Source organism: Castanea sativa, chromosome 8 (genome assembly GCF_040712315.1).
Source record: "Castanea sativa cultivar Marrone di Chiusa Pesio chromosome 8, ASM4071231v1".
NCBI lineage: Eukaryota > Viridiplantae > Streptophyta > Magnoliopsida > Fagales > Fagaceae > Castanea > Castanea sativa.
In genome coordinates this window covers 27358412-27377532 of record NC_134020.1, presented here as the reverse complement: position 1 = coordinate 27377532, position 19121 = coordinate 27358412, and the positions used below count along the sequence as shown (strand labels likewise).

The window sequence follows — 19121 nt, the reverse complement described above, 5'->3', positions numbered from 1 at the left end:
ATATATGTTTTATCAACACTAAATGTGGCTGTCCAACATACTGAGGTTTTGACCGTTACTTTAGATCTCACTCTTAATATATCAAAGCAACCTACACCTCATGATCAGGTCCATCATTCTCTCAAGATTAAGAGTTCATGCAAATAGAAGTCGTGAGATTTATTATTCATTTGACAGTCGTTAGGAGAATAATAAATCTCACAGTGGTCCAGTTCAATATGTCTTAACTCTTAAAACATATCAACTAGAAGTCTCTACTTCCATGATCAAGACAAATCATTTTAGTTGATACGTTATAGTCTTCGCAGATGAAGTGCCCAATTTCATCACCGACTACAAACTATAAATTCTGAGTTTACAAAGAACTTGTGACTTATATCTTTTATGACTAAATCACATACTATGTATCTCATGGACTATATGATAATGTCTCAATATTCACGGTACCATTATTTTAGATAATAATAAAATAACTTTATTAATCACAATATTTAAGTCATACACAATGTCATACATAATGTCATACATAATATCATATATAGCATCATACAATAGGATTAAAGGGCACTTATCCTAACATTCACAACTTATCTCAGTCGCGAGTGACTCGCCAGTGCACCCTATTTTGCTGAAAAATTGACTTTTCACATTTCATCTCATACTCTACTATAAATACCCTTATACCCACGAAATTTTGTTGTGGCTATTGATAGAAAAACTCTAAGAAATGTTTCTACAACACACCCATCTCATTAGAAAGAGAGCTACTCATTCTTAAAGAGAAATCTTTGTAGTCTCTTCTCCTTCCTCTCCCATTGTTATACCCATTAAGAAGAGATTTGTACCCAAACACTACCCACACCCATTCAAAGTGTTGAAAGTGTTTTTGGAGCTTTGGAAAGTGTTGGAAGACGCCAAGGATGGCGGACGCAATATGAAGCTTATTGCGGGATCCAGTAACTTAGAGAAGACAAGGTTCGGCGTAACCTTGTTGGAGCAAGAAGGTTAGAGGGCTTAGCTGCATCGGATAGATTAGGTTTGAATGGTCTATTGCTATTCATGTATTCCAACTAATTTTCTAGTGGATCATTTACCGCTTGAAGGGCAACAAAGAGGTTTTTCATCGAATTTCTCGGTTTCCTCTTTAATAACACGTGCCGGTGTTATCTTGTGTTTGTATCTCTCTTCCCTTACTCTTTAACCATTAATTGTTGTTGTGTTTGTGATTAAATTACGTGTTAAAATAATTTGTCAAATTGGGTATTGCTTATATTTCATATTCCACACATCTATTGTTTGAATATAAGCTTTCTTTGGAAATTTTGTGTTTGGGGGGTCTAAACGTTCACAAGTGTTTTATACACTAAGTAAACTTTCAGTTACACTTTCTTTAATACCATTATAAAGACAAACACACAAAACTGACATAATTTTCAAACGCATCTTTTATAAATGTATTTAGTATCATTCATAAATGAAATTTGTATGAATGTTTGGAGTGATGCATGTATCAATTAATTATGAACATTCTAGATGTAGTTATTCTAGCCTACAAATACTTATCTAATAGTTTGAGAAGATGGGGAAAAATTTTGGTATAGTATTTAGGTGTTATTTCTTAAATTCTCTTCTTAAGATTTAGCTATTTGGCTTTTTTCTTATGGGATGGAAGCGTATTTTTAGTTAAGTACAGCCACACAACTGAATTTTAAGAAGTAAACCTAAGGAACAATACTTAAATATTGTACCTAAGTTTTGTCTTGGGAAGATAATACCGTAAGAGCCTCCAATTGAGTAGTTAATATAACAACTAGAGACATTATTTAACCTAAAAGACCTAAGCCTTTAAGTATGGAACCAACTATGCTATATTAACCACTCCCTCTTGTTTTTATTATTTAATGTGGGACTTCACTCACACTTGTATTCCCAACAATCTCTCTCTCATGTGTGAGTATCTGTTGTTGGGTGTATCAACGCATATTAATCTAGCCCACATAAGACGAGCTTCTTAATGGTTTTGTCCAAAGTTGGCCAGCAAGTAGCCACAAGCATGACAAGAACTCTAGTTAAACTAGTGTTAGGAATCCATGTGTTCCTTGGATTCATGTGGGGCTGCAAACTTGCATATAAAAGCAAGGACTAGTGTGCCGCATAAGATTGGGGTAAGAGCAGCAACAAGATTTGCTGCACAAGAGAAGAGAAGAGAGTAGGCAAGAGGGAGCCGCTTAAAGAAAATGAAAACAGCCAAGAGAGAGCTATGTGTGAATAATAAAATAGAAAGTAGAGCTTAAAGTGTTGCTGCTTTTGAGAGAGATAATTAGTATGTGTGAGAGCAAAGAAAAACTAGAGAGATTTTTCTTCAGGGCATGTTTGGTAGACTGTAATAGGCACTGTAATATAATAGCTATTCCTATGGTTTAGCTATTCTTTAGTTTAATTATGTTTTTATTGCACGGAATGGTAATTCCTTATGAATAACTATTTTTCAAAATCAGGAATAATTATTCCTCTTTAAAAGTGTTGTATTAGTTATTCCTTAGTAAGTGCGATAATTTCAAAACTTAATATATTTCCAAATAAACAAACTTTCCATATACATCTAACAATTATAAAATAAAAATAAAATAACATATATTTCTCTTAAATTTAAAAAATAACAATTTTTAAGAAGATATAATTGTATGAATAAGATATTTCCTAAAATAAATCTTACGTTTTATTCTAATATTATAACTCACAACCAAACTTATAAATATGTTTAGTTATTACATTATAGCACATTTTATTCATAGTAATAAATATTACAATTCATGTCGTAATCCTCATTCAATGTACCAAACGCACCCTTAGCTGTGAGACATATACAAGAAATATTATAATTGATTTGATAATAGTGAAATTATTCAAAATTTGTCCTATGGCTTAAAATAGAGATGAGAAAGCAAAGTATTTCTGCCTTTGAGAGAGATAATTAATGCATGTGAGAACATAGAAAAATAAGAGATTTTTCTTTAGTTGTGAGACATACACAGGAGATATTGTAATTGAATTAATAATAGTAAAATTATTCGGAGTTTGTCCCATGGGTTTTCCCTTCAAGGAGAAAGGGTTTTCCACATAAATATTCGTGTTTTTGTATGTGATTGCTATTTTTGAATTGATAGTTTTTGTGATAATATTATTTGAAACCCAAAATCAATCTCTCTGTGGGCCACAAACAAGTCCTACTAATTCTCCTTATCTTATGGACTTTTTCCATCACCAGCATGTCATCCCACAACACTGATCTACTCAAATGTAGTAAGCCCAAAAAACTGATAGTCCTTAACTGCTTCCAAAATATTTGAGTGTTCTAATGACATTGAGTTTTTTCTTATTTTCCTACTAAGTGTTATTAGAGCCATAGAATTGTGAAAGATATGGCAATAAATGGGATGCTTTCATTACAATTTTCTCACCTTACGAAAGGTAATGTTTTTGACAATTGGACAATTCGAATGAAAGCTTTGCCTGGATCACCAAGATGCTTGGGGTTGGAGAAGGGAGATAGTATAAGTGGAGCCAGAAGATGAAGCCACTTTAAAAATCCAACTCAAAAGGATGCATTGGTGAAGGCTAGTAAGAAGGCTTAACAAGCCCTTCCACTCGTTACCAATCACTGGACGATTTTATGTTCAAAATATTGACAAATGCAACCACCTCAAAACAAGCATTGGAGATTCTTGAAACCTCTCACAAAAAAATTGATAAAGTCAAGAAGATTCGCCTACAAACAGTAAGCTAAGAGTCCAAAGCCCTTCACATGAAGGAGTCCAAGTCAATTTCGGACTATTTCACAATGAGTTTCGGTGATTACAAATTAAATGAAGAGAGAGTCATTGGTCTTGAAGTTCTTTGGCACTTCAAGACCAATGACTATTGATGAACTCGTGTCATTTCAAGCCCGTGAAGAAAGGCTAATTAGAAGTACAAGGGAAGTAATAGAGAAAATGTTACAAGCAAAACTTTCTATAAGTGACAACTGACAAGTGATATGCTGGAGATCAAGGTCCAAGAATTCAAAGAGGTCATGATCACGGTAGAAGAAACACTCTATGAAGTAATGAAAGGAGATATGAAAAGTTACAAGTAGAATGTAACAATTGTTACAAGTTTGGCTACTATGCTTTTGGCTAAGAGTCTTGTGCTCGATTAGTTGGCTCCTCTTGACCCCTAGTGTTTCCAATGGGAACAACTAGGATTCAAATTCCCTCATTCCTAACTAATAAATTATAAACCAAAAAAAAAAAAGTTTGGCTATTTTAATTTTGAATGTAAAAGTGCAATTCAAGACCTCAAAGAAAAAAAATTTCTTCTCGTCTTTCCCTTTACCAAAAAAAAAAAACTTATCTCCTCAATAGAAAACAAATATCTTCTTCTCATTTGCCTCCACAACACCCTAGATCCACTCAACTATCCTCCCCAAGACACTCAATATCCCCACATCCCGCACTTGCCTCATCCTCGACACCCAAAGGCATCTCAAGGAATTTTGGAGCCTAAGGAGATGTTTAAATTAAGGCCTTTTATATATTTAAATTTAATAAAATAATTTTTACTTTAAATTTATTCTAATTTATTTAGATGCAAAGAGATTTGATTTTTTTTTTTTTAATGAATTTCTTGCTTAAATGTGAGAGTTGTTCATCTAAATTTTTTTGAAAATTATTTTATTCTTTTTTTTTTACATTATCATCTTTTTTTATTATATTATGTTCATTACTAATTACAAATTATTTAGAGAACCCTTTTGAGACTTGATTAATTTTTCACAAAACTTAATTTTTTTTCTTTTTTATTTACAACTAGTGTGTGTGTGTGTGTGTATACAAAGCTACAAATATATTTTTAAATTTATAAAATGAGTGGACAATGGTCACCTAGAGGTTTGACATCATGTTTTTACCTATCAATAACAGATTGTCACTAGTGTTGTGCATAGTATGATCGGCACAGTTCTTGGGAAAATTTGTCATCGAACCATAGGGGTCAATTACCCCTTCGCCACCACTACTCATCACTACTAAAGGTCGGTTTTCCAACCTCTACCAATGCGGTTATCATCAATTCGGAAGTTAGTTTGCACTAGATTCCACCACAAGAGAGACAAATCTAAAAATCTAAGTTCTAAACCCACAAATCTCAAACCAAAAATCAAAGATCTAAACACCAAAACCTAAGATCTAAACAAAAATAGAACAGAACAAAAGAAAACAAAAGAAAAGAAAAACCAAGATTTAAACACCAAAACCTCAATTTATACACCAAAACCCACAAAAAATCAAACCCACATCAAATTTGCTTCGATTACAAGGAGAGGGAGAGAGATTTGGCACCTAGGTTCAAGTTTGGTTGGTGTGACAGTGATGAGGGTTAGGGTTTTGTTGGTGTGGGCTTCAATGAAGAGGCATTTGGATTGGAAAAAAGAGGTGCAGAGAACATGAAGAGTCTCTAAAGTCTAAAGAGGTAGAGCGTAGAGGAGTTCTAGAGGTGTAGTGTAGCATGAAGAGTCTTGTGTGTGTGTGTGTGTTTGTATATATAAGGGGTGGTTCATATTTGTCTTTTTGCCTTTGACCAACAAATCATGCCAGTGTTAGAGAAAGCACCGACCTCCACTCACCGTGTTCAAATTTGTCGGTAGATTTTTCTTCGGTGTGGTCTTTATGGTTTTGGGCAGTTTCGATGATGCAAATTAGTTTTTACACACCCCTAATTGTCACCTAGGATTTTTTGTGAAAATGTTGTGAATCTACACTCTACACGATTTCTTTTGATTAATGCTAGGGACGCAACAATTTCACAAACATTTCTAAATTAGCATAGAAAAAAGTTTAATTAAAGATTGTGGTGAGCCCATGTGTGATTTGACATGTTAATTTAGAAATATTGTAAAATTATGTAAAATTTTGTTGTATGCGTTGATTGTTTTTCAATCTATTGGCTAATATTTTGACCTAATCAATACTTTTATAGGTATAAAAATATTATTTTTAGTTAAAATTTGGGTGACCTTGTTCTACTTAGGGGCCTTAGGCAACTGTCTAATTAGCCTAGTGGAAGGGTCAAGCCTATTGACACCCTCTCCTCCATCCTCCACTTCAACTCAAACCATCCTGTGATGCCTCAGATTGATTGGATATTGATTAAGCGTGTGTTTTGTAGATGTGTGTTATATCAGGCATACTAGGTTAACCAAGGTTGTATCAACAACTACAATAAACATTAATGGTGACTAAATTAGTTCATTTAGGATATAGTATGGATGCGGCTAACACTTTTGTGACCTATGTAAATGGTCATTTCACCCAGGAAGGCCTAGGGCTAATCCCAACCATACACATATGTAAACTAATAACAAATCAGGAACTCATACTTTTCCCAAAAATATTGCTAGCATTTAAGGTCAAACTTATGAATATGTAATGAGACGTACTGAAGCATTAACCAATGCTAAAGGCTTGCCTAGGATGATATAAAAGACTAAGGACTCCCTAGTCCCTACTACAGCAAAGGTGTGCTTAAATTGTATCTTCAACTTATTATTTCAGTTTCAAAAAAAAAAAAAGTGTAATAGCCAATAGGGTGTGTAACAAACATCACCTTTGTTCAATATCATAGACAACATCTAAATCAGCCATTTTTTGATAATATAATCTTGGTGATTTCAATTACATTTAATGAGCATGTGCCTTTTGCACCTAGTTTTCAACTTTCCCTTTGACTAGTATAAAGTATCATTGATAGCCTCCTAATTAACTTTCTTTCTAGTCACATATATTTATCCCCTTCAAGCCACGTCACTCATACCACGCCTCTAATATGTATCCTTTATTAGCTATCTTTCTAGCCACGAGTCTCTATCATCTTCAAACTGAATCAAAAATAGTTTTTCAGGACACGGCAATAATCATCAGTTGCCACAAGTATGATATTCATTGTGTTCATCATTCAAGCCTCAATCATCATGTGCATCCAACCATCATTCAGCCTTTTATTTACGCTCCCTTTCATAGGGTCCAACTTGGTCTACTAAACCCAACTTGGTCTCACGTTCTTCTTAAACTCAAATTGTTTTCAAGCTTCCACCCTTAGTTCGAGAGAAGATGTTAAAGATGAGAAGATGTTAAAGATATCAAGGCACATTCCTATTCAAGGCTCAAGTCCATTATATAATTCTAATCCAGGTTCATTATATCTAATTCTAGTTAGAATGCAAATAAAGTAATTATAGTCTTACTTTGATGTATAAACTAACGAAATTTTAAAACCAAAAAAAAAAAAATCAAACCCATGACATGCAACAATTAGTGGAATAGAAAATGGAATCCAGAAAATAGAACGGAAGATTCGTATTCTCTCAATCCTACTTGTAATTAGAGTGGCAATTTGTTTTAGTGAATCATGTTCGTGTCATGTCAAGGTGTGTATATTCAAATAAATAGCTCAACCCTAACATGGCCTATTTCATAATCATGTCAAACCCCTCTAACCCTAACACAACCCATGAATAAAGCGGGTTGACACAAAACAACCCATTTCAATCCATTTAATACACAATCTAAGAATAACAAAGTAAAAAAAAAAAAGTTTTCCTTCTTTCTTTTGGGTAAAGAGGTCAATGACTTTAGAGTTTCACTGAATAATTTATGGATATAACCATTCAAAAATTATTTTAATTACTTAATTACATTTAGAATTCATTTATTTTAGAGAAAAATGACATTAGTATTAATCGGGTCATTTCAAAAAAAAAATTTAGAAGGGGTCATTTCATATTAATTATGAGTTAAACAGGTCAATACGGAATTGAACTATTTACTAATAATGTTAAGTGTGTCGACCTATTTTTACACAAACCCATTTACATCAACACTAACGCACAAAAAACCGCATCATTTTTGGGTCAAATATTGTCACTCCTACTTGTAGTGCAAATATTACTTAATATAGGATTTAGCCTACTATAAATACGCATCAATGGTTTCATAGTACCATACAAAGCTTAAGAGTAAATATGTAGCCATCAAAGGCTTTTTGCTATAAATGTAGGTCAACAAGACTGAACAACATTAATTTTAGGCGTTCACTCTTTGCTATCTTTATATTTTTCTTCATGCTTTTGTGTATACTTTATCATTATACTATAACTATATCTCTTAATTTTTAACATAATATCAAAGCTATGTTTATCTTTTCTGATACATTTCCCTTAAAAAAATCTTTTCTGATGCATATATTATATATCCACGATTTTGAACCAACCTCATATAAACTTCGAACAAACCTCTTAAAATGACAAAGTAAGTAGGCATGAGGATTTTATTATTACTTAACATGTGTTTTCCCTCCTTTATTTAGACATAAAACAGAACAGATTCCAAAAGATGAATTTAAGTAAAAATATTTATCCAGTTGACATTATTCGCTATTCAAAGACACTACTTTCACCACTAAAATTCTGGTTGATAAGGAAAAATCTATAGATTTTGCAGTGGGAGAAAATTAGTTTTTGACTATAGTTCCCACCCCCATAGACTCAGAATACTATGAACTTTATGATGAGATACCATCAAACTCTCCCAACCATCCCTTTGACCCCTTTAATCATCCACCAATGAGCACTTAGTCTAATGAAGCAATCCGACAACCACATTCAAGATGATTCAAAGCACCAGTATGGAACATCAAGTACATTTTCTAGATACTGCTTGAATTTAAACCCAATCAGACCAACCATTATGATGAGAGATTTATTTATCCTCTAGAGAAAGACATCATCAAACAGATATACAGAGCACACTTCTTAATAACCATGTTACCATAAGCCATGGCTTCCGGTGGGTGGGGGTATAGCTGCAATTGCTGATAGAAGATTGTCTTAGTTTTAGAAAGCATAGTACTAAATAAGGTAGTAAAGTTGGCTGTATTTTAATGCATAATGATATTGAGTTGGGATTCCTAACTCCATACAATTGACGTGCAAACCAATTTACCAAAATTTCGACTTTCACAAATCATAATTTAGCTTTCAGGGCTGCCAATTTTTAATTTTTTTTTATATTCATCGTACTTTTAATCATCATGTTGATTGCCAGTAACAATTATGAAAAATATAATGGGTGACATGTTGTAGCACAAAGGAGACAGACACTACTCACATTTGAAGCATACCATGACTTCAAGGCAGAATCAGAATGGGGAACTGTAGGGAAAATATGTTTGTTAGTATGCTTCTAAAGACTTGAAAGGGACTCGGTGGTGGCATTGGCAGTTTTACAATGGTGGCAAGGGGGAAATGTTAATGTCATGATTGGTGGTAACAGAGGTGAGTCGACAGAAGAACACTAGTAAAGGCCGAGGAGGCAAGGAGGCAGACTGTGTGGTAATTTTGTGGAATGGACCAGTGGATTGTGGTGAGCAAGTATGAGGCATTACTCTAAAACTCCTTCAATAAAGAAACCCTCTTTACCAATTCACCTTATTTTATAAGTCAAAATAGATTTCACCAAAATCAGACAGACAAACCCAGCACCAGCATACATCTGATAACAACATACGAGCATTAGCCAAGCTTACATTTTTTAGATCACCAAGAATGACATTTAATATATCTGAAATTGCATTAACGATATTCAGTTGATTAAATCATAGTAAAGATACCATCCATACGAAAAGGAAACATGTGATCAGTTTTGCAAAGATATTGATCAAGGAACCAGAAAAGAGAACCGCAATATCATGAAATTCTGAAATTCTACATTATTTAATACATATAACAGAATAAACAACTTCCAGCTCATCTAAAGAGTACAAAGAACGAGAAGGGCAACCTCCCTCCCTAAATTATACGCACCAGCGTGGAAGTTCAACTAAGAAAAAACAGATTTTAATACAAAAGTCGCAAGAAGCAAGCCAGTAGCCAGTTTAGTGTAATTACACCATCTCCTTCCCAACAGGATTTGCAGTGTATTCTAACTTTTTATTCTATCCTTAGCTCAAACACCAACTGTATATACATGATACTTATACTAGCATCAATATGTCTTCAAACATCATCCATATCAAAGAGACTGGGTTGGATAATGCATCAAATATCAGATGAAAAGCAGATGAGTGTAAACATGACAACTCTCAACGTTTTTCCTCAAAAAGGCCACTATACCACAAGCAATCTGTAAAAATGAAACCCACAAAGTTAGATTCATTTCCACTTGTTGTGTTAACCAATTTATAGAAACACCTACAAAAGGTTGAAGAATATAAACACAAATAGATATGATCACAGTTCCCTGAATGTACAAAACATAGAGGGATAAAACATTAAAAATGAACAACAAAAGTCATTCGCACGGTACCTAAAGTATCCCCGTCCACCTAGCCCTCAATTATGAGTTATTACAGAAATATATCAAACAGGATTCCTAAGCCGGCACCCAACAAGAGGAAGCATAGAGAATCCGGCCCTTCCATCCCTGAAGCATCCAGTCGCTGTCTTCATCAAGAATAAAATCCTTGTGGTACCATGCCTTAATCTTAGCCCTGATTACACTCATGAGCTCTTGGTTCAATGGGAGCTTCTTGAACCCAGCTCTCGAAATTCGGACTTGACTCTGCTTGTATGTTTCAGGCCTCTCAACCCTCTCTAACCCTTCACATGCTATAACATTCATAGCATCCCTCCCACAGAACTCTCTCTCAAGCATCAACCTTTCTGGATTGTCACGGGGTATAGTAGCATCAAATACATCATACATTCCAGAAAAGTGGAAAAGTGCTTCTCGGAACCTTATGAGAAAGAAGGGGGCATTGAAGTACCCATTAACAATAGAATTAACAAAAATATCAGGTTTCATCCTCCTGATTAAGTTTAAAACTGCATCCCTTGGACTAGTCCCTTCAACTGTTTCATCAAGTAGGTTCTTCATCTGGAATGCACAATTCACAGCAAGCACCTCATTCCTCTCAATCTTAAGCTCCTCAATTCGAATAGTTTCCCACTTCTGTGATGCTATAGCATTGTATTCAAAGGGAACATTAAATCGGCTGCAGTACCTTTCCAAGCGACGACCAGTCTCCTCAATGCACTCTGCTGGACGGAATCCAGGTTGGGGAAAATCAATCCCTGTAATGCGTAGCTTGGGAGCTCCTTCAGGTCTTTTCGAGAGTTTCTGGATCAGAAGTGGCCACTGGAAACCATAGTGGATACCAAAATCTACAATATGAACAGTAGTTGCTTTCTCTGCTGCAAGCAAAATCATTTTAATAGAAAAGCCATATGACATCTTCTTGAAAGGGCAGGCTGAAAGATAAACTTTGTAAGCTTTCAACTTTTCAAGAGCTGACACCCTCTTGTAAACCATTTGACTTCCTATACTAGTGCCAGCCAAGCGTGCCTCAAGACCATTGGCAAAGTAATGAGCCACTCTCTGAGACCCATCACCAAAAGGGGTTGAGTGTTGCCTAATCTGCTTCAATAACTCATTAGCAGTTCTACCATCACCAGCTGAGACAGCTTGTGCACATAGAATCAAAAGACCCCGCAAATCAACTGTCTCCTTCTTCCTGCTCTGCTTCTTATTACGACTACCTTTCCCACCATTAGCTACTTGTGCCTGCCCAATAGTGTGCAACGAGGCCTTGCTTGCATCATTCTGCAAAGGTTCACAGTTCTCACCGCACATTGAAGCCGGCGCATCGGTACACAGCAAAACCTTATCAAACATATCTGATAACTCATCCTCCTCTACATAAACCGCAGTCTGCTTATTGCTCCTACCCTCTTCTAATTCTATCTCTTCCCTCTCACGATTCTTCCTCCCTCTTGACCCATCCAGCGAATCACTCTCTTTCTCACCCTTCACCACCAAAGATTCCACCTTTAGATCCTCTCCTTTCCACTCAGAAGAAGAAACCGTGTTGTTCTCCAAATCAATAACCAAATTATTACTCTTAGGAAGGAACTTACTAGCTTCCTCTAACCCCCTCCTAAATTGCAATATTGATTCACTACTGGTAAAAATATTCTGAGCCATAACCTCCAACCCATCACCAAAATGACTGACACTATCATCTGACAAATTCCCAAAAAACTGTGATTGATCAGTGGGATTGAAATTAGACTGGACAGCATTATACTCACCCAGAATAGGAGGCGGTGATAAAGAAGGCCAGTAGTTATGCTCTCCAAGATCACTTGGCCATAGAGCATCATTAACAGTGCTAGAACTACTAGTACTATTAGTACCATAATCACCACTGCTTGTTGAAAGCGCAGGACTCTCAACGCAATTTTGATTTGGTAAAGCAGGGTTTTTTTTACCAAGAGCATCATAGAAAGATTTCTCAGTGTCTTTTAGACCCAAAGGGTCATAAAACAAGCAGGGCTTGTTTTCAATGTTCTCTTCCATAAGAATCTGATTTATGTACTTGAGAACCGTTTCAGAAAAATCACTGTCGTCCGAGGACGAAGTGAAGTCTGCCTGCAACATAGGCGGAATAACATGTGGTGGATCATATGGTTGACCCTCTAGACCAACGGTGGTAGTGATCGAGGGCTTAAAACCAGTGGGACCCAGATCAAGATCAGATGAAAGATTTGGACTTTCGAGGAAGTTAAGGTCTGTAGTAGGAGGAGGAGATAGTTGATTGAATGTGTACTCGTTTATAAGATTTGAGAAGTGATCCTCGGAATTTGGCGACATGGTAGAAAAACCGTTCACGAAATCAGAGCCTGAATCCATAATTTATATGGTCAAACAAAGCCAAGAAAGCGTAAATAGCTGATTTTATGTCTAAAACTGATTTGGGAAACTAAAATCTGACACTAACTCAACATTAAAGACTACCTAATATAGTGAAATTCATATAAAAGACTAGGATCTAAAAAAAAACATATATAGGTGTACACAAAGAGCAAAAAAAGAAATAAGAGTACAAGTAGAAGAACCCTAGATATCCATGATTTAAGTGAACAAATGGAGCAGAGAAGAGTACTCAGAAGCGGAAGAGAAAGATGAGAAGGGGAAATACGGAAGAAACTAGCGTACGTAACTCAGAATCAAAGGAGCTCTCAGCTCCTTCTGTAACAGAGGAAAATGGAACCTCTAAATTATTGGGTACTTCTCCCAGTTAATATATAGGGAAAGATAGTGATGAGGATTGAGAAGGCTGCTGTTACTTTATTACGGTGACGAATTTTCGTCGAACGCACTGCACAGGTGTTAACAGTGAACAACGAGTCAAACGCAGAGATGCTTGGGGAAAAAGATTTCTCTGTACAGAGACTAAGATAATCCTGTCAACTTTTTATATATCTTTTATGTGTGCACTTGATACACATATTCATTATTCATTTTGCAAAAAAAATTAGAGGAAACTGAAAAACTATCAAAACAGAATTACCTTCTTTTTTTTTATAAAAAAAAAATTTTTAAAATATTATTAATATATGCCTAATTCTATTTATTTTATATAAATTTTTTTATCTTCAAGTGGCATATTTTAAATTTTTTATAGTATTTAAACAAGATTTAACATAATAATTAAGAATCGAAAGAACAAACTATTTATCAGTTAAATTTTTTAAATTTATATTTCAATAAAAAAATATTTAATAAATTTAAAGGTGTTTTCTTCAAAATCTTGATACATGTGTACTTGTCCATATGTCACCGGAGAAAAAAAGTCTTTCAAATCGATTCTCGGATTGGTTTGTCAGTTTGTGAGCTACACACATGAAACAAAATTCAAAATGTTTTGAGTCTTTTGACTTGTCAAACTCAGGACTCAACTAAAATTACCTTCCGATCATTGATCAAAATGTTAGATTGATTTTTACGTATATTTTCAGCTTCTAAACAACATTTTATATATATATATATATATATATATATATATATATATATTTTTTTTTTTTTTTTTTTTTAAATAATCACATCAGTTCATTCATTTTACATATTTATTTTTACACTAAAAATTTATTTTTTCTATTTTACATATTTAATTTTACAAAATACCCACATCAGTTCATCTATTTTACACATTTTCTTAAATATTTTATCATTTCTCTCAAATTTTTTATTATTTCCCAACGATCCCCCTTTAATACGCACTCTCTATCTCTCTCTCCCCATTTCTAAATAAACACTCTCTCTCTATACCCATCTCTCTACACTCTACCCATCTCTCGATCAGCCGCTCACCACTTGGCCTTGCTCCTGGGCGGCGCCATAAGCGGCGCGGCCCATCCACGCTGGTGCGGGAGATGGCCCAAGCTCCGATCAAGCTCCTCTCCAGTCAAGCCCGACGAGCACGCACTTCGATCCAGCCAAGGCCGACGAGCTCGACCTCCGATCCAGCCAAGGCCGATGAGCTCGACCTCCGATCCAGTCAAGCTCGACGAGCACGCGCTCCAATCCAGCCAAGACCGATGAGCTCAACCTCCGATCCAGTCAAGACCGACGAGCACAACCTCCGATCCAGTCAAGCAAGACCCATGAGCACCACCCACGACCTCCGATCAGGCAAGCCCACGAGCTCCGATCTGTGTATTTGTGTTTTTTTTTTGTTTTTTGGAGCTAGTGTATCTCTGTGTGCATATGAGGAAAAAAGATGAGGAGAGCAGTTATTGAGTTTGTTGAGCACGGAGAAAAGAGAAAAAAAAAAAAAAAAAAAAAAAAAAAAAAAAAAAAAATGAGCGAACCGTGAAATTGATAAAATAATAAATGAACGAGCTACAGTAACTGTATATATTTACACGGTTATTGTAGCTTGTGGGTGGATTTGCACAATTTTACAAAATTTTGCACCAACTGATGTGGGAGTTTTTTGAGCTAAAATGTGTAAAATAATAGAGATTTTGGATTATAGATGATTATCCACCAACTGATGTGGATGCTCTTATACACTTATAAAATACACCTTTTTAACACACATATTTTAGAAAATTACAAATAACATTATTCAAACCTTTTTACCAAACGGCCCTAGTTTTTGACAACATTACAACTACCGTTCAAGGTAACAAATCAGTACTTTCCCCTGGTATTGTCTTCACTCTTGTGTTGATAAGGTAATGTGATAAGAGTTATTCTCTGTTGGAACGCCAAATAATACTTTGGTTTTTATCCTTATAAATCATGGCTTTTTTTATAATTTAAATTGGTTAGAAATTTTTTTTTTATAAACTGTTTAGAAATATGAAATAAATATCTTATCACATTCTAGTAAATTAGTAATACTCCTACTTTTTATGGTTGAGAGAAAAAATATGGCAAGTGTATGTTTGTGTCATAAAAACATTGATAAGTTACTGCAGCAGGTTGCATCTAAATGTTTCATTCTAGGATGTCAAAAGACACAAATCTATAATAAAAAAAATAATACATAATAATAATAACATTCATGGCTAAAAATGTAGATTATTTAAATTTAATGGAATTTAAAGTATATATAAAAAGACATATATCTAAGTTTTATCATAAAGCTTTTTTCTCTTACAACTGAAATTATTAATGTTGTGGATGATTCTAAGATTAGACAATGACTCAACTCCAAAAGTGCTTGCAGCTCCTTGTTCATGTTTACACTCTCAAGTATTGGTTTTTCAAAGGATAAAGTATGATAGTTACGAGTTAGGATGGATGGCCCGTATTCTTTTTATAAGAAAAGTTAACGAATGTCTTAAGAGCATTGATTCAAGAAATATTTTAAAAAATTCTTTAAAGAAAAAAGAACTGATTTTTTTTTTTTTCTTATGGTAGTGATATTAAAAGTTTTCTAAAATGATCTATTAACAAAATCCCTAAGGGTATCAATTAACAAAACCTCTTTTTATTTAAGAATAAAAAATGACTTTTACTTAGTAAGTGACTATTGGCATGTATATAAAAATATTTAAAATTTTGACTATTCATGTTATTATTCACATATGTAAATGATTATTCTTTTCAACTGATTTGAAGGAAAAGTTGTGAATTTTAATAATATTTAAAGTTGTGATTGTTATCGTTTAAAAATAATGTTATTTGTTACTTATTGCAACTTAAGTAAAATCACCTATTTCTATAATATGTTTTTTTTTAATATTATTTTTGTAATACAAACATCTAAATATCTCGAATGATGTTTTTTTTTTTTTGCTAAGTGGAATTATGCTAATTCAATCCATCATCCTTTCTAGGATTGTCCAAGCTGATTGGTAACCTAATGAAACTATCTGATTAAGTACCACTCGAAACGAAATTGACTCAAACTGAGCAAATAGGCTACTGGTAATAGGTTTCCTACTTCGGCAACCAATATGAGTTGGTCGAGTAGTGGGTGGGATTTGAAACTTGACTGAAACCAAACCGACTAACCGAAGCTCATTGGAAACTGTCATTCCTCATCAACCATCATCCTCCCTCTCTCCCCCAATCTCAAATCAATCAAGATCATGACTCGTTTTACTCCACTTCTTTGTCAATTTTACTCGAATCTAACCATCATCCACCCAAACCAAAATTGACTTGATCTATGGTTAGTAATGGTCAACGGCAAGTCTTTCCTTCTACCATCCAATGTGAGTGGATCAGATTCAAGTTAAGCACAAACCTAACCTGAACCGACCTCTAGATAACCCCAATTTTTTCTCATTTGACCCATTTCTTGAAATTGATGCCAAAACATTTTATAAAGGCTAAAATGCAAAACTGACCCTCTAAGTTTCACCTTGTTTCACCTTTTATCATTTCAGTCCTTTAAGTTTCAGTTTTATTATTCCAATCCTCTAAGTTTCAAATTTTGTCAATTCAATCCTCCGTTAACCTTCCGTTAAATGCTACCGTTTACTAACCAAAACTACGTCGTTTTGGATGATTTTTTTTTTAATTTCTTAACTAAAAAAACTAAAAAACATTAATTAAAAAAAAACCAAAGGATCCGAGAACGACGTCGTTCCCCTGGCCATTTCATTTTACATCTCTCCAGGAAAGTCTCGTCTCTTTTGAGAAAAACTTCTCTTTCTTTTCAAAAAATCCGGGATAAAAAAATAAAAAATAAAAAAAATAAAAAAAAAAAGTAGAAAAGAAGCAAATATGGGTAAAGGCTAAAAGACAAGCATGTCTAAAGATCATGAGGTTAGTGCCATGACTTTAGAGGCACAGGACAAGATCATGAGGTTTTCTTTCTTTTCTTTTTTTTTTACTTTCTTAGAAAAGTTGGATTTTGTTGTTTGGATGGATACAAAAGCAAACTGAGGAGGAATATGGCAAAAAGTTACAAGAATTACAAGCAGAGTTGGCTTGCGGCAAAAACTGGAACGAAAGGCTTGCACTCAACCTGCTCAACGAATTGCCTATGATTAAAAATCTAAAGTTATTGCTAGTAATAGGATTTTTCTTTAATGGTATTTGTTATTGATTTAATTATTCAAGTCTCTTACTCTTCACCTTTTGAGAAGCAGTTGCAAGAAAATGAATTCAATCAATATTGTCTTTACTTGAACAAAACAGCTATAAGAAAGTTCATCTTTCCATTGTTGAAGAATGAACTAGGAGCTAGGGAACGATGTCGTTCCCTAAGCCCTTAGTTTCCCCTTTTTTTTTGTAATTAACGTTTGACGGAAGGCTAACGGAGGACTAAATTGACAAAATTTGAAACTTAGAAAACTGAAATGACAAAACTGAAACTTATAGGACTGAAATGACAAAATGTAAAACTTAGAGGGTCAGTTTTGCATTTTAGCCTTTTATAAACATATTGAAATTTCTTTCTTTTTTAAACTTGAATTTGATATCTTATGTTAATGATTCCCTTTTTCAATTTATCATTTGTTTGGTGTTTAGGTAGTTGGGCCAATTGTTTAAAATAGATGACCCAAAATGTTTCTGAAATCACACAAAGAAGTTATTGGCAAATAGGTGACAAAAAAATGGCTTATGTTGAGGCCTATGAAAATGCCAATTCGGCCTCTAAGAGCATTCTTATTAAGCCTCTCAAATGCTAAAAATCCTATTTTTTTAGCATTTTGAGATAAAAAAAACCACTCCATTAAACCGGCTATATCTTAAAGTTTTAAGATTCAAGCTACAGTGCAATCTCATATTTGAGACTGCACTGTAGCTCCAATTCTAAAACAAAAATGATTTTTTATTCCCTCAGGCTCTCTCTCTCTTCTATCTTTCTCCTTCCTCCCTCCGCTTCTTTATTCTCTCTTCTCTCTCTGTGCTTCACCGATGTAGTTCGCCAATGAGTGTGGTCTGCCGATGATTGTGCTCTGCCGATGGTCATGGGTCGTGGGTCGTGGTCTGGTGTGCTTTGGCGATTTTATGGGTTTGGGTTTGTGGGTTTGAGTTCATAGGTCTGGGTTTGTGGGTCTGGGTTCATGGGTCTACGTTCATAGATCATCAACGTGACCGAGGTTGAGATCAGGGCGGCGGGTTTTGGCTGGCGTTGAGATCGGGGTAAGGGGTTTTGGTTGGGGTTGAAAACGAGATGGATGGGTGGTGACTGAGGTGGGTTGCTGTGGCTGAGGCGTGAGTCTTAGGTTTGATGGGTTTTGCTTGCCGTGGCCACCGTGGGTCTTGGGTTTGTGGGTTTTGTTCGCTACTCTATCCTCCGCCTCCCTCTCTTCCTCTCACGGTGAGCTTCTCTCTCTTAAGTTTAGTTTAGTTTCTGTTGTTGTTGTTGCTTTTTTTTTTTTTTTTTTTTTTTTTTTTTTTTTTTTTTTTGCTATGGGGTTGATTTTTGGATGGATGCTGATTTTGGTGGCAGTGGGTTTGCCGATCTTGGTTTGCTGTTGAATGTTGATGGTTTATAGTGGTGGTAGTGGTGGCTGACAATGGCTAGCCATTGAGAAGAAAGTGGTGGAAAGAGAGAGAAAGTGGTAAAATAAAAATAATATTATTTAAATGAAGTTGTAAAAAGAAAATAGAATGTTTGATGTTTGGTGAATTGTAAAATGGTATGTTAAAATTGATAAAGTAGGTTTTTAAAGTGCTAAATGCTAAAATATTTAGCATTCTTGATAAGAATGCTCTAAGACCCTTTTTATTCCCACTTCTCTCTTCTCTCTGACTTACATTTTACTCTCTACCCTT

The 19121-nt window shown here is 34.7% G+C and overlaps 1 protein-coding gene across 1 annotated transcript; it reads right to left on the bottom strand.

The window, feature by feature from the left end:
* Positions 1 to 9778: 9778 nt before the first annotated feature.
* LOC142607784 (scarecrow-like protein 34) lies at positions 9779 to 13314 on the bottom strand. The gene is made up of 2 exons (XM_075779413.1): positions 10398 to 13314; positions 9779 to 10214 (listed from the first exon to the last, which is right to left on the bottom strand). Exon 1 carries the CDS (start codon positions 12780 to 12782, stop codon positions 10464 to 10466), a length of 2319 nt encoding a protein of 772 aa, XP_075635528.1. The 5' UTR covers positions 12783 to 13314; the 3' UTR covers positions 9779 to 10214; positions 10398 to 10463.
* Between the last annotated feature and the right edge of the window lie 5807 nt (positions 13315 to 19121).